We start from the raw sequence: 21,036 nt of genomic DNA, 5'->3' as shown, positions 1-21,036 counted from the left end.
ATTGTAACTTCTGGAATCAGATGGCCAGAAAACAGGTCAAAACTTTTAAAGTATAATCAGTTTACTGTTTCCTCCTCTCCTAAGTTTAAAAAGAATATTTTTAAAAAGTTATTTCTGGTGTTCAGCCATGAGAGCATAGCTTTGTAGCTTAAACAGAGTTGAGTACTTGAGGCTAGTGCTTTGGCAAACAAGGTAGATGCACATGAAAGGTAATGGGGTCTTGAAACATCTGGGAGGACATAGCACATGATGGTGAGTCTTAGGTTAGATAATCTCTTACACACATAATCTGAGATGATATAATCTCCAGTTTTACTCTTTTAAACAGATATAGAATAGTATAGTTGGTGGGGTTTTTTTTTTTCCCCCTGAGAATTAAATTTTGTTTTTTAAACTGGCAACAGGGGCTTTGGAATCAGAGCTGAGAGTGGAGATACCAACTCTACCATTTTCAAACTGGAGACTTGGATTCATGGTTTAATCTTTGAGCTTTTATCATTTTAAAATGTGGGGAACAATGCTTCCCTCAAAAGTTGTGAGAATATTAAAGAAAGCCTACTACCTAGTAGGCGTTTTTTAAATGTTAAATGTATTCAATGAAAGAGGAAGTAATTTAAATCTCAAATTTTTGAGCTGCAGTGCGCACAAAATAATGATGTGATTCTAGCTGACTTGGGAATTTCAGGAAGGGGCTCTATGTGTTTCTTCCCTTTTGCCCTTTGCTTGATGGGCTTTATCCATAAACATTTTGGAATCATAGTGTTTAGAATAACTAAACAGTGAATTGGAGGAATATTCAAGACCTCAAGCAATTAGTGCCCTTTCAAAACAGTGGTTGAGCTGAGTAGTGAGGGTCTAAATCCATTTTTATTATCATTATTTACTATATGTGATCATATTATAGGTATCATTAGCTCCCGTTTATTTTCTGGTTATGGTGGGCCAGCTGCCGTACTAAACACTTTATAAACATTTTCTCATTTAATCCCTATAATAACATGAGATCTAGTTGTTATAGTCTTCATTATACAGATGAGAAAATGAGGTATGCTGTTTTAAGGACTATGTCTAAACTTCCATAGTTGAGGAGACTTAAAAGCTAGGATAGTGCCTTCTCAAGTTAGCAAATGCTTTGGTACCCCCTCATTCAGATGATAGGTTAACTCTTTGAAATGTTAACACAACGTGGAGTTTATTGAGGGAGTGGTTGATATTTAGAATCTTTGAAATATTTTACTCTGATTAAGACTTGGGAAGGTCCAAGGAATTGATTGTGTATGTTCAGTGTCAGTTTTTCTGAAATAATTTTTCTGGTGTTTTGATTTTGACTTTGGTCTATCCAACAAAAGTAGAGAGTGCTATATAATGATTGAATGGGCATCTCTCAGCCTTGGCTACACAGAAGAATCACCTGGAAGCTTTAAAATGCAAATCCAAGGAAAACTGAAGCCCAGTCCCCATTCCCAGATATAATTTCTCCCCAGTTTTATTCAGATATAATTGACATAAAATGTTTGTATTAGTTTAAGGTGTACAGAATAATGATTTATGTATATATTGTGAGATGGTTACAACAGTAAGTTTGGTTAACACCCATCATCACCTCACATACTTAAAAATTTTTGTTTCTTGTAATGATAACTTTTTTTTTTAAAGATTGTATTTATTTGACAGAGAGATCACAAGTAGGCAGAGTGGTAGGCAGAGGGAGAGGGAGAAGCAGGCTCCCCGCTGAACAAGGAGCCCGACGTGGGACTCGATCCCAGGGCCCTCGGATCATGACCTGAGCCTAAGGCAGACGCCCAACTGACTGAGCCACCCAGGCACCCCTTGTAATGAGAACTTTTAAGGTTTACTCTCTTAGCAACTTTCAAATATGTAATACAGTATTGTTAACTATAGCCACCCTGCTGTACATTCCATCCCCAGAACTTTATCTTAAAACTGGAAGACGTTTGTACCTTTTGACCACCTTCATCCATTTTCCCCCATCCCCATCTTCCTGCCTCTGGCAACCACTGATCTGTTCTATTTCTAGGAGTTCGGTTTTGTTTTGTTTTTCTTTTTTTTAGATTCCTCCTATAAGTGAGATCATAAAGTATTTGTGTTTCTCTATCTGATTTCACTTAGCATAATGTTCTCGGTGTCCATCCATGTTGTCACATATGGCAAGATTTCCTTGTCTTTTTATGGCTGAATAATATTTTCTCAGATACTCTAATGTAAACTAAACATTGTCATAAGTATTCCAGAGGCTTTTAGAGGCTCAGCCCTGGGATGTCTCAGATCAGTCCCCCAAGAGCATTGGAGTCCCACTCCCAGGTCCTGACTTGCTTGGTAGTTTGACTCTTTGGACTTGAGCTGCCCCACAGCTCAGCCCCCACACTCCTACTCATCCTCTTACCCTGAGGTGTGTGGGGGAACAGCAGTCATCAGTGTGGATCTTGGAGGAAGGTCTGTTCAGAAGGTTATCAGCTATCCAGCATCAGTTCAGGGGATGTAACTTTGTCATTGTTTATTTAGGCTTTGGATGTATTGGTTCTCTGTATTGTTTGGTTTCCTATTCCAGTACTGTCCCAGAGGTATTTCCCATATTTGTAAAGATCAAACACAGGTAATTCAAGAAGCTATTCCAAAAGTTGACCGCATACATGTGCTGTTTTCTTCCAATGGAAGTAAGTTTTCCCGTCTTTTCTTCTCTCCTTCACATTGTCATGTGCTTCTCAGCCTAACTTCTCTCCTGCTCCTGCTACCCCACAACCTACTTTAATTTGCACAGTGACAGATGGTAGTAAATCCAGCTGTGGACAGTAGTTTAGGCAGCAGAGGAATTTTTTTTTAAGGCAGATAAGTAGTTTGCTATTTGCCAGAATGCCCGATTGGAACACAGAGTCTGTGGAAATATGGTGTTAGCAGGTTACCAGTTGGAGCACTAAATTACATTTTCACTAGCAAATATTTATCCAGAGTAATTTAAATCATTTTGTATTCCATTTACACATGAGGGGGCAGTATGGTACTGTAAAGCAAAGGCTCTGTTGAAATTATCTATTTTTATTGGTATATAATAGTTTTTAGGTGAGAACTTTTAGACTCTGGGATTATAACTGACATGGTTGTTAGCTGTTAAATGTGATACGCATATGTGATACCCTCACTCGTATACCCAGGTCACATGCCTGTTTTTATTTAAATGCATAAATAATCATGTCCTTGCGGCAGTGGGGTTTTCCCACAGTGCCTTTTATTGTGAGTTTTATATTTATATCTTGTTTAATGCTAGCTAGCTTTCTTCCTGTTTCCTGCTTTCCCTTGGGGACCATCAGCCCTCTTGGAGATGCAGTGTCTATTAGGTTAATGTGTCTAAATATTTTATTTTATGACTTCATTGAAGACTGAAGGGTCTGCAGTGTTGTTGCGGACAGGAAGCCTCTGAACCCAGGTCTTGGAAGGTCTGTTATAAATCACCTCTGCATGATATCTTCCCTTTACAGTACAGATCGCTTTTCTCAAAAGAAAAAAATTGCTAAGCAAAGAAGCAGCACATTTTAATTAATGTTATTATTGCTGATCTATGAGTGACACTGTAAGATAATCAAGGTGCTAATATTCTAGGTTTCATAAATGGAAGAGAAATTATTAAAAGAAGTTGGAAGGTATTAATTGATAAAATCTATAAAGCATTTTATGAAAAATGTACATGGGAATCTGAAAGGTAATTTCATAAGCATAAGCTATTTTTAAATGTGTAAAAAATATTTGCAGTCCTGTGTTTGTTTATGTAGTTCAAAAAAAATTGCGACCAGCATTTGGCATAAATATAACCCTGTATGAAATTTAATGGGATATTTACTTTGACGTTTTATCCTGGCTACTTTCTTTGTGGATGAATAGCTGTGGTATTGTCTACACCTGGTAAAGATAATTATACGTATTTAGTTTGGGAATGAATTTATTTTGAAATGTAATGATTGGATGTTGCTTTTACTTAATTTTAATGGGAAATTTTATTTGGAAATCTTCTGGTAAAAAAGTAAATGAAAGGTTTAGGACCTGTACCTGAAATTTGAAGGAATGGGTTTTTGGCTCCAGCGTGTTTTGGATGAACTCCAAATCAAATGTTGTTTCTTTCAACACACAGGTTTCTGTTCATGGGAAGCGATTAATGTTCTTTGTGCTTTGATGGCAGATTTTTAGGACCCTGCCTGATGCCACGTTCCCAGAGCCGGTCTCCCTGTCAACATCACCCCCAAATGCTCCACCAAGGCAATCGAAGAGACAAGGCCAGAGGACTAAGAGACCCGTGGCTGTATATAATCTTTGTCTTGAGCTGGAAGATGGTAAGATGTTAATTATATTTTTCTGCTTGACAGCATGTCCAGAGCATGGTATATCGTATGTCCCCAGGGAAGGCCATGGTTTTCCTTCCTTTGTGCTTTAATTCCTTTTCCCCTTAAGATGATAATTTTTGAGATTAACAAGGAGGGTAAAGCTTTCTTGTCAGAGAGAGAATGCAAGTTTCAGGTTTGTGTTTGTATTTGTTATGCATGCTTTTTTTATTTTTAAAAGACAGCTTAAATTTCTTTTTTGGGAGACTTGTGTGACCTCCTGTGAGGTTATATAACTGAGACAAATGGAAAGGGGAACTAAAATTAAAGCAGATCTTTTGAGAGGAGCTGATAGTTTAATGTTAAATGCATCTAGATTAGAGGCACAGTGTCTTTTCTGTTGCACTAGCTTCTGTATCTTACTTGGCCCATTTTTTGGACTTTCTTGTGATGCTGGCGTCTCCTCATCTAGCAGGGGTGGCAAAGTGACCTGCCTTCGGGGGCCAGGCTGAGTGAAGTAAGCTGCAGTGGGACTCCGGCAAATGGAAGTTCTCCTGTCTCATCCTGGTTGCCATGTTCCAGTTACTTGTTGTCATGCAGCCACATTGTGTCAGCATTGCCAGATTGCCTCGCTGTTTAAAGAGAGCTTGGAAATTTGAATTTTAAACACTGATCTCTACAAAACAAGATGGTGCCTTGTAGAAGTCACCGATTGCCAATTTGTAATCATGTGGTTATTGGTGTGGAGAGGAAAATGATCCTGGTCTCAGAACCTCCAATTTCAGTAGGCATGTCTGAAATGGGGGCTCTTTTGTTGTGGGACTTCACACCTGTTGAGGACATTTCCTGAACTTGAAATTCATCGTCATTCTTCTTCTTCTCATCCTTTTTTTTTGTTTCTTTCTTTCTTTTTTTTTTTTTTTAAAGATTTTATTTATTTATTTGACAGGGAGAGACATAGCGGGAGAGGGAACACAGGCAGGAGGAGAGGGGGAGGGAGAAGCAGGCTTCCCGCCGAGCAGGGAGCCTGATGCAGGGCTGGATCCCAGGACCCTGGGATCATGACCTGGGCTGAAGGCAGACGCTTAACCGATTGAGTCACCCAGGTGCCCCATATCTTTCATTTATTATCCTTTTAAGCTACCAAAGTTATGCTGGTTTGGAAGTATGAGGTGATTGTCAGAGGGAGAAAGGGAATGCAGACAGAAACAAACAAAAATACCGTCATCATAAGGAGCTATATAGTCAGATGTCCAGGTAGTTAATATCCAGAGATCCACGCGAGCAAGTGACAAGTGACTTGGGAGTCACTGCAGGAGGACTCGGAATGCTTCCTGTAATAGCATGAGGGGCGAAAGTGTGCTGGTATTCTTTTACATTGTTTAAGACATACATCATATGATACAACTATTAGTTTTACCATCAGATCCTTATTTTCCAGAGGAAGAGTATGAATCATTAAAATCAACCTATAATTTCAGAGCTTCCTTTTAGACATCAGTTTCAACTTCTGATCCCACCTAACTTTTTTGTTCTCTTTTTTTCCTCACCTTCACTCTCTCAACAGAGTTGCTAATAAGGAGTAAAACTGACTGGTTTGAATTGCACCTTTTCTTGTATCTCACTTGTCCTCTGGTGGAAGTGTTAATAAATCGTGAAAGAGGCTAATAGTGGGAAGTAGGAAGAGAAAAAGAAGTCAAGGAGATACAGAATAATATCTACATTGGCTCATGGGCCCTTGAGCAAAACTGAATTGGCTGTATTTCATAAAGGAAATGACCAAAGAGGGGCTATTTGTCTTAGAATCACATCTACTTTTTTTGTATTTTAGGGAATTAAATCATAATACCCAATTATGTGTACATGGTATACTGGTCTTTTGCTCATTGGGTTGCTAAGTGATTATTAATGGGTAAGAAGTTGCTGAAGTGGTGTTTGGCACATCTTTTATGGGAATGCTCACGATGGTATATAATCATAACTTTCCTAGTTTTTAGGTCATATAATAATTCTTAATTATTTGATTATAAGGGGAAAGGATTGTGAAATATTCAATTCCTTTAGTCTGTTTTTATGTTCATTATTTATATGATTTTTAGTCTACATTTTGTATTTTATAACTTTACATTAATCTTTCTTGATTGCAGCCTTGGAATTTGTCATTGGTGTTACAAGTTGTCAGAATCAGGAAAGTCCATGATTTTGTCGTAGAGTGATTTTATTTGATCTTAGAGGTCATAAGATAAAGCAGTTAAAAACTATTATTTATTCCCCCCCACCCCCCCATTATTTGTAGCTAAGCTTTAGTGAAACTCAGGTTTGTGAAAAAGAATTATTTCAGAGAGTATAGTAGGGTCTACATATTGCATTTTCCAAAAAGAGAGTGAGTGGGGGATAAATGAAGAGAAAAGCTTTTGAAAGGAAGCAAATAGGGGAAGGTTACTAAAGAACTGTGTTATTGAATATCACTTAACATATTGAAAACTCTGCCCCCTTCCAGAAAAAAAAAAATCTACTCTTGCCATTAAGACATAAATGCTTTTTATTTTTTTCAGTAGCGTGAGTTCTGTAATTGTCAACTCAAAGGTTTCAAAAAGTTTTTTTTTTTTTTTTTTTTGTATTATCAATGGTAGTAGCCACTTGCTATGTTTGTCTAGGTTTGGTTAAGGTATGCATTATAGCCAACTTTGGTGGATTATTTTTATCAATTTTGTAGCTTTTATGAGTCTGATAGAAAATTTAAATGCAAATATGCCCTCTCTCCATTTATGCACTGTGGTATAAATTAATCTTGACTTAATAAAACCCAGGGCAAATAGTTTTTGTTTAGATTTAGGTGGATTATCTGCCAAGATTCAAGGGACTAGACTGGATAACTGGAGATTTTCTTCAGTCCTATTATTTGGTCACAGATTTGGTATTTGAGTTAAGTGGTTTGTAGTATGTTATTTCTTCTTCTACATTGAGTAGGGTATGAAACTTTCTGATGTACCACACAGCCAACTCTGGAAAACCATCAGAACTGGCTTCAGTTTAACATCAGGCATATCAAAAAGCATTATTAGCAAAGAGTCAGCAAAGCAAGCCTGTTACATGAGCTGTTGTAGGATAGGCCTGGAAGCAGAGAATCCAAGCGGGCGTAAAATGAGAGCGAAACCCTCCGCTGTTAGACATGATTTTTATTATGATATGTTCAACCCCACCCCCATCCCAATTGAGAGATGACCAATTTAATTAAAGATGCCTAGTATCTTTACTTTGTTAAAGACTTTAATTGGCTTTGGCACATCTAGCCATACTGTATAGACAATGCTCGTTATTTTTTTTGTAATATATGATTAAATGATATTAAACTTACTATTTGCAAAAGACTTTAAAATTCCAGTTAGTTGCTTAAGGATCCTTGTTGATGATTAATATGAACTGAAATGGATATAGTTTCTGGCTAGATTTCTTTAAATAGAGCAGCTATTAAGTCTTTACTAAAATTCTTATCTTTATTTTGTAGAAGCCATATTGTTCATTTTCATATAGCATTTAATAATCTCGTGAACTTCAAAGTTGAGGAGATTTGGCTAAGTCTGTTGTGAAATAGCAAAATATGAGGTAGGCTGGAAAGTGCTAGAAGGAAAATTAAAAATCAGAGGTCTACCTTTATTCTCCAATTATCTTTCTGTGTTTTTATTTTCTTAGATTTAGTAATAAAGTAACTCCAAGTTTAGTATATAACATATGTTCCTTTTCTTCTGCCCCTCCACATTTATGTCCTTACTACCTCTTATATAGAGACTGTTGTCTTTTTTTTTTTGAGAGAGAGAGAGAGAGAAAGAAAGGGGGGAGGGGTAGAAGGGAGGGAGAGAATGACTCCCAGGCAGATTCCCTGCTTGAGTGCAGAGCCTGACTTCCGAGACTGTTGTCTTTGCTGTAATTCTCCCAGATACAAGGAAGGGTCGTGAGGTATATGAGATATATTCTTTGTTATTTTCATTCAAGGCAAAAGAAATATTTTAAAGGTTTGGGGAGTGGGAGAGAAGATGATTGTCATCTAAATTTTGACTAAGCTCTCTTTCTTTATGCTAGTTCTTATTTTAAACAGAACGAGTCATTCACAGGACAAGATTTTATTTGTATCTTCTTGGGTAGTTAGGTATGCTGTGCCCATCTTCTTTAGTACATGATATAGCAGTTTATTTGTTTAGGCAACTTAAAAAATATGATTTATGGAGAGTTGAAAACAGAATCATCTTGCAAGCCAGTTGGTAAGATTTAATATTATAGAGTAGGTCTTACTTGGGTATCGTTGGGTTGGCACTTTCACACTTGGATCCCGGATGTGCTAACTGCAGCACATTTTGTTGAACATGTGTTATTGTAGTCCTACAGTGTGACAAGGATGCAGAGCCTTATAAGCAAAAAGCGAAAATGTAACTGTTGAAAGGGAGATAGATAAACAGTGAAGCATGAACATTTCCCTTCTGTTCTAAGGAAGAACATACTGTGACATGGATCAGTCTCTAAAATTGGACAAAGAAGTCATATATAGATGTCCTTTTAGCCTAAATGATACCAAGTTAGATTTTTTTAAATGATTGCCTAACATTTAAATGTCCCCATCAATGAGAATAGTCCTGATGAGATAAATGAACCACCTTAGATATGTAAAAAAAAAAAATCTTATTGAATTATGAGGCATAAGCAAGAGAATAGAACTAAAAAAGTAGGCTACTATAAGGTCTTTTGAAATGTAGATTTTTAATCCTAAAATACGGAATGCTCCTGGCAGTTTGGAGTTTTTCTGCCTCTATCATTTATTAGTGATTTTTTTCATACTGGATACTAAAATCAGAATTCTACTGCATATCTATTTTTTTTTTAAGATTTTATTTATTTGAGAGAGAGAGAGTGTGCACGAGTGGAGGGGAGAGACAGAGAGAGTGGGAGAAGCAGGCTGCCCTGCTCAGCAGGGAGCCCAGTGAGGGGCTCGATCCCAGGACCGTGGGATCATGACCTGAGCTGAAGGCAGACACTTAACAAACTGAGCCACCCAGGTGCCCCTATACTGCATATCTATTGAAGAGCTTTTATAAACTCTGCATCATGTCACACAGGGTTTCTGTTTCAAGGAGCTGATGTTCTACTCTCCTTCTGTCACTACGTAGTGAAATAATGAAACAACATGGCAGTAAGTGGCCAGTGCTGGGCTATCAGCTGTGAGGACCCTCAGGAAGGGAACTCCAGGGCTGCAGGAGGAAGGGAAGGTTTCCTGGTTTCCTTGAGCTGAGCCATTTGGGAGTTGGATGGGGAATGATTTCAGGTGAGGGGACTAGCTTGAATGAAGGCATGGCAGCAACTCTGAGCAAGAACAAGGCACGGGGGTAAAGAGGAGGCTAGCTTGATCAGAAGGGGGCAGGGATGAGGGGTAGTGATGGGCGGACCTGATGAGATGCTGCCCACCCTGGCAAGGTCAGCCTGAGGAAGGAACAGGTGGTTAGAAGTCTGGGCTGAGGAATTCATATTCTGACTCTACTAGTAGGCAAATAGCTTACCCTCTCTAAGTCTGTTTTATTACCTACAAAATAGGAGTTATCATAATGTCTACTACTGAGGATGGTTGAGAAGGTTTTAGGTTGTTAATATACTTAATATAGTGTCTGGCATATAGTAAACACTCAAATACTAGCTTCTGCTGTTCAGTATTATTATTAAAACCAGAGAAAGGTGCCTTATATTTCGAATGATAAGAGAAGTTACTGTTTATCAGCAAGGGAGAAGAGTTGTAACATAGAAAATAATATTAAAGGAAATTTAATGGGACTTAATCTGTCTGTAGGAATCAGAAAGTCCGTGGCAAAGGCTGGTTAAGTAGTTTAGGCTCAGGTTGATGTGGTCTTGAACCCACACTAGGGCTAGAAGATAAATCTGGGAGAGATGTCAAGCACATTGAGGGGACTTCTTAACTGACTGGATGTGGAGAATGAAGGCAGATGATCGAAACAGGTCTTCAGCCATATTTTAGGGTCATAGATAAATGTATCATTGCATTTATGTCTTAGATTTTGCCTTGAGGGTCTTTTTGTTTTAATATCTAGACCACCTTTCCATCAAGAGGAAGGAAATACCTCATTTTGTTAGCATCTTCAATACATATTGCTGTATGTAACTGCTTTGGAAAATAGGTTTGGTAAAAATAGTGTAAAATGTATTGGTATAAATAGTGTATATGGAAAGTCCGTTTCCATATTGCCTATGAAAATTCAATATTAAGAAAATATTAAACTTTTCTGAATATTTTAAGAAAAAATATTAAATAATAGTGTTACGTCTTCTTAGAGAAAGAATAGTTTCATAACTGTGAACAATAGAGAGCTCATTTTTTTCCCCTCTACTTTACCTCACAGACTTGTATCTCCATTCACTCACAGGCTGGGAGGGTAAAGGATGGGAGGCAAGTGCTATACTAACAGACGCTCGTTTCAGTAGATGCCGAGGGTGGGTCGCGGACAGTCATGGCTGCTATGTTCTCTCTAATCTCGGTTCTAAAGAGAGCATCTTTAGAAATTGCCTTCATGAAAACATGCTTTTGTAAGTGAATTGCAACTGCTCTGTCCTCCCCAAAATGTAAGAAGAACCACCGTAAAACCATTGTTGATATGAATTTTCAGTGACATTCTACAGCTACTGACATTTTCTTGTAGACCTATCTGATCAGCTTGACACAGAATTATAACCAAGCTAAGAAACTGAGCACAAACAGATCTTTGGCTCAAGCTTGGCAATCTTCTCATGATTCTTATCGGTTTTTTTGGCATGACACTTCATGGATGGGCTCTAGATAATAACTTCCTGAGTGCCAGGCCTCTTGCCATCTCTCCAGAGGAATGTTATGATTCCCTGACATGGAATTACTATATTGTGAAGTTAAATCTAAGACCAGGCTTGAATCAGTGACAGTATATGTAGACAGATTATTTCTTAACTCACTTTTACAATGATGAGATCAATGGGTTGGAAAAGGCAGCCAGAAATTTCAGGGCTGTAATTGAGTTGTGGTGTGCCCATAAATCATGCGAGCTGCCTCCCCTGCATTGGCGTCTCCCCAGAAGCCTCCCAGAAGCTCAGCACCCCTAATGTTAGTGACAAAGCACACGGCAACTTCTTATATGACTTCCTATATAATCTTAACTATGCTTCTGTGTGGGATGAACATTTCCCCTTTTCTCTGGAGGGAAAAAGCTTATTTAATGCCTTCAAAAAAATACATAGCTGCTTCTGTGGTGAAAATAAGTTCATGGCAGGTAACTGGAATTTATAGAAGAGAGAAAAATTCTTTAAAGCTGTCTCCCCGTGGTGTGGGTTTTTTCTTCACTTCTAATAGCTTTTATTTTAATTTCTAGTTTTGAATTCAAGCAGCTGTCATTCTCTTTATAGCCCTTTTTGAAACTCCTACAGCGTAGGAGGTAGCCGGGCTGTCTAAGAAACATCTTTTCAAACCAGCCAAAGTATTGTTTATCCTGAATGAAATAGAATTTTTAAGGCTGTCAAGAGTGAGTGATTTGAAACGTTTTCTTTGATAGCCAGGAAGATGAGCAGAAATCTTGAAGGGGGGAAGGTATTAGCTCTATGTGGCCAATTCCAAGTAACTTCTATTACTCAGAAAACTCTTTTGGACCAAGATAAAAGTTACCACGAAGTAAGGGTGCTGTCTACAATTAATATAACAAAACAAACCTGTGACAGCTCAGTTTTACCTCCTGAATCCCTACCAGCTGTTGAGGAAAAAGGAAGAATGTGAGCTTGAGTCAACAGTGGAGAATATTCCTATAACTTGCCCTCTCTAGTTGCCTTTTGTGAACTCTGAGCAGCAGCTCTGCAGCTTGGTTTCCTCTGAGGGCTCATTCCGCTTCCCATGGCATTGCTGTGTACCCTCTGCGCAGTATCTGGAAGGAGTCCAATGTCACCCTTGGATGAAAAAAAATCTTCAAACCTATTAAAATGAATACTTGGGCTGGCATTTTGCATATACTAATATTTGCTCTCTAAAATCAGCAGCATGACTTTCTGAGCTTCAAATGCGATTATGGTCATGATTTTATTTTTCTCTTCAGGTCAGAAGAGAATAGTGCTTATTTAAGTCTTTGTTGATTAACTTAGTTATTTTTAAGGTGTATTCTTTTTCTTAAACGTTTTAATAGTTAATGCAAGAACAAGATACAGAATTTGGAGGGTGATAATGGTGAACAGTTACATATACCATATTGAATGCCAGACACTGTTTTTAGCAATGTCTGTTAGATAATAGATAATCCTCATAACCGTCCGAGAGCTGCTTGAATTCAGAGCTAGAAATCACATTTTATGGTTCAGGAAACTGAGGCCCAGGGGTCAGTAAGACACCTAAGTCTCACAGCTGGCTAGTGCAAAGCCAGGACTGAACCCAAGCAGTGCGATGCCACGGTCTGGCCCGTTTGCACCCGGCTGGCGAGCTGAACACAAGTGCTGTAGCCAGAGGTCCTCTTCCCCTGAGTCAACACACATGGCCTGTTGGCCTCAGACTCTTTTCAGAAGGGACTCAGTCCATTCCAAGCAGTATGTCAGTTTATTCTTTTTTAACTTTAGGAATGATTCTTAGTTTTTCTATTTAAAAAAAAGTACCTAGTTTTCTTGTACTGGATTCAGGGTAATGATCTTGATGTAGGAGATGAAAGAGCTAGAAAGAGCCAGAGATATGTATGGTTTTATCTGGGGCACAGTGCTCTGTGGCGGAAATGGGCTCTCCCCCCTGCCCCGGCAAAAAAAAAAAAAAAAAGGAAAGGGGGGATGGTGCCTGGGTGGCTCAGTTGGTTAAGTATCCATCTTTTGGTTTCAACTCAGGGTCGTGAGATCGGGCCCTGTGTCATGCTCTGTGCTGGGAGTGGAGCCTGCTTAAGATTCTCTCCTCCCCTCTGCCCCTCCCCCGCTGCTCGCCATATGAAAGTGCCATCTTTTGGTTCCAAAGTTATCTAATATTGGCAGTTTCAAAAAAAATTTCATTTATTAGGTCAAAAATACGAAAGCTATCAGAAATTTCATGTAGTTCAACCTATAGCTTCTTAAATCATTTCAGAGTTGAGATCCAAATTGGATTGCTAACCACTGTTGTTGGAAGGGTTATACCATTTGAAACTGCTGTTCGTGCGTGTGCTGTTTGTGTGAGGTTGAAGAGCCTTGGTTTGCCATGGTTTAACCTGTGGTTTCTCATTCATCCTTCCAGAATTCTTTATGTATTTATAAGCAAATATGAATATAGACTCTTACTTACCTATTTATGTACCCAACAGCCAGTTGTACCTAATTAAAAAAAAATTATAATATACTCATTGTTGCTTTTAATGTTGCTACAGAGAGCTCTCTTTACCAGTTTTTCACTGATGTATAGTATTCTATGCGTTCTGTTGTACGGATGTACTCCTAAGAGGGCCTTGTGTTCCAGAGCCCAACCCAAGTAGATAATGCAAGACCCTTACTAACCACACACAGGCTTTAGTCTTCCAGTGATAACAAAAAATGTTTCCACAGAGATAATATATGTGGTATGCTTTTGAGTGAATAAAGCAAGCTATAAACAGAATTTTCAGAATAATCTCACTTCTAAAGGAAAAACTATAAAGAAATGTGGAAGCATAGAAATAAATCTGGAAGAATATGAATCAGTTACGACCATGGTTATACTTTAAGGGGTGAGAGTCATGGTTTTCTTTAGTCATATCTGTGTTCCTTTTTCCTATATTACTTGTTACACACACGTATTACTTGTTATACACAGGTATTATTTGTTATATGCATATGTACATATTTTTATACACAATATTGTTATACACACATATACATATAAATACAAATGAATACACATATGCCACATAAATATATATGTATTTAAGTTACAAAACTTCGGCTTAACACTGATGCAAGCTGTGCTTGGTATTTGGCGTGCTGGATGTAAGTTTAAGATTCAAAGTGGAAAGAATGAAATAGATCCTAGCAAGAAGGGTTTGCAGCCCCTCTGGCATGAGTTGGCTTGGACAGACTTCACTGGTGCCACATTGAGAATGGATAGCTCTTGCTGGTTAGTGGTTTCCTGTTTGATTTAATATCTTTCACCTTCTACCTTGGCCACTCTCTGAGCCACACTGTCCAAGCATTTTGGGGATCACTATTACTGGAAAGACTTAGGTAGCAAAGAGTTTTATTGACTGGTAGAATTGTTTGTGGTCAAGTTTGGATTTAAAGTAATCTGGATTTAAATCCTTGTGCTCTTTCTGTCTTTTATGATCATGGTGAATTCTCCTCTAAGCCTCATGAGTTTGGGGCAATAAAATTTCACATGATTTTTTGCCAAGAACAAATGAGTTGATAGTTGTAGACCACCCAATATTTTGCAAATATCAAGAGTTTTAGCTTATTTTTTTGAGGGTCTGATGTATGAAGTAGAGGGTTTCAAATATATTTTCATATGAGATATACTTCAAAGAAAGTGTAATTCCGTCTTTTATTTTTGTCAAGCGTAATACCTAGGCATATTTGTTTCTCTTGTCTTTTTTTTTTTTTTTAAAGATTTTATTTATTTATTTGAGACAGAGAGCATGAGAGGGAGGAGGGTCAGAGGGAGAAGCAGACTCCCCGCCGAGCAAGGAGCCTGATGCGGGACTCGATCCCGGGACTCCAGGATCATGACCTGAGCTGAAGGCAGTCGCTCAACCAACTGAGCCACCCAGGCGCCCTGTTTCTCTTGTCTTAATCTGGTATTTGATGATAATTAACATTCCTCAGGGGAGAAGAATGGCAGGGGAGGAGAGGAGACAGGTAAATAGCTAGAAGTCTAGCAGCCCTCATTGTCTCAGCTGGATTGGAGTTTGTGTTCTGAGCAGTGATCTAAATTTCCTGAGCTGTCAAAGTGTCAGCCTTCCTCAGAAGTTTATGGAAGACAGTTTGATTCAGTATCTGATTACTTTTTAGTTCCTAAGGATAAGAGTATATCGTTGTTGTATTTTTTGTTTGTTTATGTAGGCAGAAATCTGAGTCTGTAAATAATACTTCAGGACTGTGATGACGGTGTAAAAATGCTCTCTGGCTTTATAGAGTAAAGCAATTTGCTTTGACTTCTATTGACATTGCAAGTGAACTGGTCTTACTCACTTTATAATTGAATTGCTACAGACTTCCATCGACCTTTGCAAGTAGTAGAGGTGGTTCCTGGACTTGTAACCTAATGCCTATTAGCTGCTGCTATAACGTTATAATGGGGTTTTATGTTTTATGTCATGTGATATTAACACAGCCCACTCCCTCATCAGCTTCTCCTAGCATACACGGTGGGCATATCCAGGCTGTGTAGTAGATTTTGGGGGCAAACATCATACTTAACTTTTGAAATCTTTGGGCAATAAAAAATAAAATTTGCTTAATAATTTTATGGCAACTTCATTACATCTTTCTATGCCCTTAGTATGACTCATTAATTCACAGTTCGGGAATTGCCTTTTTCCCTCCTATACAAGTGTTTTGGCAGATGCATATCTATATGTAGTTTTGTTTTGTTATGCTTTTGGGATTGGGAGTAGGAGGCTATTCTACTGAGATAACCTTCCCTAGACACGATTTCAGATAAAGAAATTGTATTACCCAAGTGAATTATTCTCATTTAGCCACTGACTGTCATTAATCTGCATGTTATTTAGCTTCATTAAGGTTCCCGTTATCATTTGTCTTGTTGGATGAGGGCAAAATGAAATCAGAGGAACTGGGACATCTTGCCCCCTACCCAGCATGACATTGCTTTAACTTGTAGCAGAACTGAGAATTGGGTAAGTGGGACTTTAGGAACCTTTCCTTCCACTTGGCAGTTATAACCTGTCTCAGTGCACCTCCCACTGCTGAGAAACACAGTTAGCTTTCTTTCCTTAATGGGCATTTGGCAGGGTTAATTTCTTAGGCCTCCACCCCCTTTTTCCCTAATGTAAGACTTAGGGAAGATTTTCTGATCAAAGAATCTAGACTGTTCTCTAACAGTAATCATTCACCACCTACTACTCTATGGACAGTTAAGACTTCCCTTTGAATGGTAGGGTTGGATTTGCTTTTTTAATGAAAGGGATCCAATTACATTAGGAATTTTAAAAGTTCAATTTTAAAGTCAAACTTTGAGTTTCCTAACCTATCTTGATTATTCTAATTAGTTTTAGAAAGGAACTCTGTGTGTGTGTGTGTGTGTGTATCTACTTTTCCAGTTAAGGAAAGCTAATGTGTAAGATAATATGATGTAATTCTTTTGGCCGAAGTTTTGAGGAGAGGATAAGAATAAATATGTGGCCTGAGAAATATATCGACTTTAATTTTTGTCTTGCTTTAGACTTTTTCTTTCAATAGATCTTGCCTGTTTAATGGCACTATTGATAGTGTTTCCTAAAGCGAATTATGTCAGGTCTTTGGCTGTTTTGGGTGCAGGAGACTGGCATATGGGAAGATGTGAAGGGAGTGCCAGGTTTTCTTTGGCTCGTTAGGTGTTAATTGGGTGCTGAATCTGATCATGACCCTTCCCAGCCATGCTGCTCACAGACTGCTCTGCTGTGCATCAGTCCTTCTGTTTGTATATCACAGCTTCCAGTTAGAGAAGGTCATAGAAATAAATCCGTGAAGTTCTGGCCCAGCCAGCCATCGGAGTAGATTGTGAAGAAACAAGCCTGTTCACTTTTCTTCAGCAACCAGAAAGTGAGCTACTTGGATGAAACCAATGTTAGGCAGACCACCTAGGCAAGACAGGCTCTTCTCTTCTCTGAGTGTGTGGCCTTTTCCCGTTTTCCTCAGTCTCATGGTAAATTTGGGTATCTGGCCACCCTCATGCCTGTAAGTCAGTAATTATGGGAATGCTAGTGCTAAGGACAAGAGCTGCAAAAACAAAACACTGGACGACACCATAATCCTGCCTTTAGAGCAGGTGCGAGTGGTAAGCTGTTCTGGGAGTCATGCTCCTTACTCAGATGTGGAGCTCGAGAATGTTTCACTGTCTGCAATAATTTCACCCCGTAATCTGAAAGCAAGTAGGAATTTTGATGTACATCCAAGACTTGGATAGAAAGTGTGAGGCCATGGACAACTGGAATGGCCTTGGATGTCCTTGTTAAAAGTAGAATTCTGCCCTAGATTAGATGGGTTATCTTTCTGATCCAGTATGACAATTCTAGGATGTCTCATTTCTCACAAGTCAAGTAGCAGAGTTTGAACCTGTATTAAACACATTTCGGGGAACAGCCCTGCCTAATGCATGCTACTATTCCCATGCACTGGATCCTTAATGAATTCTCTGATCTCTGTTCACCTTAAAATTCCATTGTTGGTCCCCTTCCTATCTTTATGGAAATCAGTGGAAAAATATTTTCTTCCTACTGTTTCATATATCTGAAGCTTCTCACCAGCTCCTGAACATATTTAGCTTTATTTATACAGGTCACTTCCATATTTGTTGTCTGTTTTTTGACATGGTAAAATACAGTGACTCAGACTTTGTTTTAGCAAAGTAGAAATGATGTCAGAAACTATAGGAAATGAATTTGGGAGTACTGTATTTGGTACAGGGCACTCCTTTTCAGTACATTAGGTCCTGGGTAACATTAGGAGGAAAGATGGCTATGGGTGGAAAGAGATTTTATTGATGTCATAATATCTGCCACATGGTGGAAACTAGGGCAGCATGAGTATTTCCTGCTTCGTTCAAAGGTTGTGTTTTGAACAGGCTTATATAAGTTAGCAAAACAAACAAATGAAACTCTCTTCCTACTGCAGCATTTCATAATTCCCCCCTTCCCCCCCACTTTCAGCCTCATCCTGTCAACTTCATCCCCAAAGCTGTTGTCTGTCCACTGCTGTGACAGATGTTGATTCTTGAGGGTATCCTTTCTCTCTTTCCCACCTGCTCAGCCCTTCTCAGCTTCGGTCATTAGGCCTAAATGTTTGGTGCCTGAGTCTTCCTTGGGTACAGCATCATTAGAGAAGACACACCAGTTGGGCAGAGAAGTCAAAATACTCCCAGCAAGACCATAGTGGTTATTATTGGGCAGCCCTATTTTTAAAGATGAAAAATACAGAATGATAGGAGAATGGATCCAGGCACAAGGGGAGGGTATAAACCACAGCAGTTTTGTTCACCCCCTGCTGCTGAAAGAGTCCACCTAATTTTGGTTGAAATCACCCTTCAAAAGTGTAATAGATCATGTTTAGTCTTGAGACCTATTTCTCTGTACCTAGGGTGAGTTTTTATTTGTCAATTCACATTTTCTCATGGAAAAAATGTGATTTTGGAGACTTTTTTCCCCCCAGAAAGTCTTAATGCCAATAAATATTAACAATAATAGTTAAGAATATTAACTTCTTACCTTATGGTACAGCTTGTTTATTAATTATAATATACAAGTAATTCCCCTTGAGTCATGCACTAAAATAAAAAAAATACATCAAATGTATTTCAGTAAATTCTAGTTTTATTGAGAGTTTACCGTAACTAAATTTAATTTGATCATTTAAACAGCCATGATGACTCTCATTTGACTATCAGTATTTTGGAAAATTGTCTATTTAAATATGGCATAAAAATGTTCTGAACCTTTTTTTGTTTTCCAATAAATATTTTAGAGCTATAAAGTTCTCTTTGGCTTTTTTTTTTTTTGCTGTGTTTCACAAATTTTGTTATGAAATGTTTTTATTATCATTGAATTCTAAATCTTTTAAAATTTCCATTATGATTTTCTTTTTAACCATATTTAGTTTACCAGCATATGAAAATTGTAAAATCTGTACTTTTGTTTATGAAGCTATAAATAGTTTGCAATTTTGATCTGAGGAGACAGTATGTATAATAGTCAATCTTTGGTATTTAAGACCTTAATCTTGCTTCAAAAATATTCTGTGTTTCTTTTTTTGTTAAAGTGTCATTGACACACGGTGTACAGCTTAATAATTCGACAGGTCTCTGCATTAGGCTCTGCTTACTACAAGTGGAGCTACCATCTGTCACCATACTATGTTATGACAATATCATTGACTATATTCTCCATGCTGTACCTTTCATCCCTATGATTTATTCATTCCATAACCAGAAGCCTGAACCCCCCACACCCCTTCACCCATTTTGCCCATCCTCTTACCCTATTTCCTTCTGGCAACCATCCGGTTTGTTCTCTGTATTTATGGGTCTGATTCTGCTTTGCTGCTGTTGTTCTGTGTGTTTTTAAAGAGTATGTATCCCATGTATTGCAGAATGTGTGTGTGAAATAGATCACTTTTGTATTGTTGACTACAGATATCTCTATTTTTTTTTTTTTTTGGCCTGCCTGATAGCATCTGAGAGGAGTGTGTTAAAATCTCCAATTACAATTGTTGATTTTTCTGTTTTTCCTTACAGTTCTACTTGTTGCTTGAGGCTGTATCATTAGGTGCTTATCTTCTTGTTATATCATCTTGTCCCTTTATCAATATAAAATGACTCTTTGTCTCTCACTTTATTGAGATCATTATCTTAATATTTACCTACTACATCTGTTATTTTTTTACTTTCAGCCTTTTTTTAAGCTTTTTTTTGTAGTCAACATATTGTAGGATTTAAAAAATACATTTGGAAAGTCACTGCCTTTTAACTGTTCAGTTTAATCCACTTATGTTATTGTATTTACCATTATGTTAGGACTTCTGTCATTTTATAATTTTTATTTAATAAACTTTGATATGTTTTTTCTTGCTTGCTTTTTCTTCAAAAAAGCAAATGTTCTTTTGTTTTCAATATTGTTTTTGTTCCTAAGGTGTTTGCTCTTATTTTGGGGTATATAATCTCATGTATCTCTTGATTTCTTAAACTTAATTATATGTGTTTCTCTCCCCACCCCTTATAATAAGACAAATAATTTAATGCACTCTCCTCTGCCTCTGGGCTCCCCTCCCCTACCATGTTGATATTTTCCAGAATTTTAGTTCTGGATCATTTTAATTATGTTTTTACCTTTTGTCCTAGAGTTTTTAGAAGGTAACAGTATACATTATCAAGTTTGTTGAACATCCGGTATTATTTCTTTTATTTAAACACTTAACTACTTCAGCTCAGGTCATGATCCCAGGGTCCTGGGATCGAGTCCCGCATCAGGCTCTCTGCTCCTTGGGAGCCTGCTTCTCCCTCTGCCTCTCTCTGTCTGTCTCTCATGAATAAATAAATAAAATCTTAAAAAAAAAATAAAAAATAAAAAAATAAACACTTAACTATTTTCTTTAAGAGTGTTCATCAGAAAAAAAAAAAAAAGAGTGTTCATCAGTGTAGTTCTTTGTGTGGCAAACCTTGTGTATTTTTATGTCTAATAATACATTTATTATGGTCTCACATTTGAATGGCAGTTTGGCATTTTGAATATATAATTCTTTGCTCAAAATTCTTTAATACTTTAAAAACATTACTTCATTGTGCATTCAGAGTTGCTGTTGAGAACTTTGATGTCAGTCTGGTTCTTTTTTCGTATGATCTGCTTTTTATATCAGGAAGCTTTTTGTTTTTTTCTTTGTATTTGATATTCTCAAATTCTGCAATAATGTATTTTATATGCAATCTTTTCTTTCTTTCTTATTATTTTTAAATTTTAATTTTAATTCCAGTTACCATACAGTGTTATTTTACTTTCAGGTGTACAATACAGTGATT

General features: G+C 37.7%; 1 protein-coding gene across 3 annotated transcripts in view; it reads left to right on the top strand.

Moving 5' to 3' along the window:
• The window catches only part of ARHGAP10 (Rho GTPase activating protein 10), a 315,853-nt gene that overhangs the window by 259,361 nt on the left and 35,456 nt on the right, over positions 1-21,036 (top strand). For all 3 annotated transcript variants that reach the window (XR_004682438.1, XM_035022940.1, XM_035022942.1), the window contains one exon: positions 4,190-4,340. Coding sequence is in view for 2 of the 3 variants with exons in the window: in XM_035022940.1 (XP_034878831.1) it covers positions 4,190-4,340 (151 nt within the window). In the remaining variant the exon portion in view is untranslated. The remainder of the gene's footprint in view (positions 1-4,189; positions 4,341-21,036) is intronic.

This window comes from Mirounga leonina, unplaced genomic scaffold, assembly GCF_011800145.1.
Source record: "Mirounga leonina isolate KUSES-001 unplaced genomic scaffold, KU_Mleo_1.0 Mir_176, whole genome shotgun sequence".
NCBI classification, from domain to species: Eukaryota; Metazoa; Chordata; class Mammalia; order Carnivora; family Phocidae; genus Mirounga; species Mirounga leonina.
This window is presented reverse-complemented; position numbering and strand designations above follow the sequence as displayed.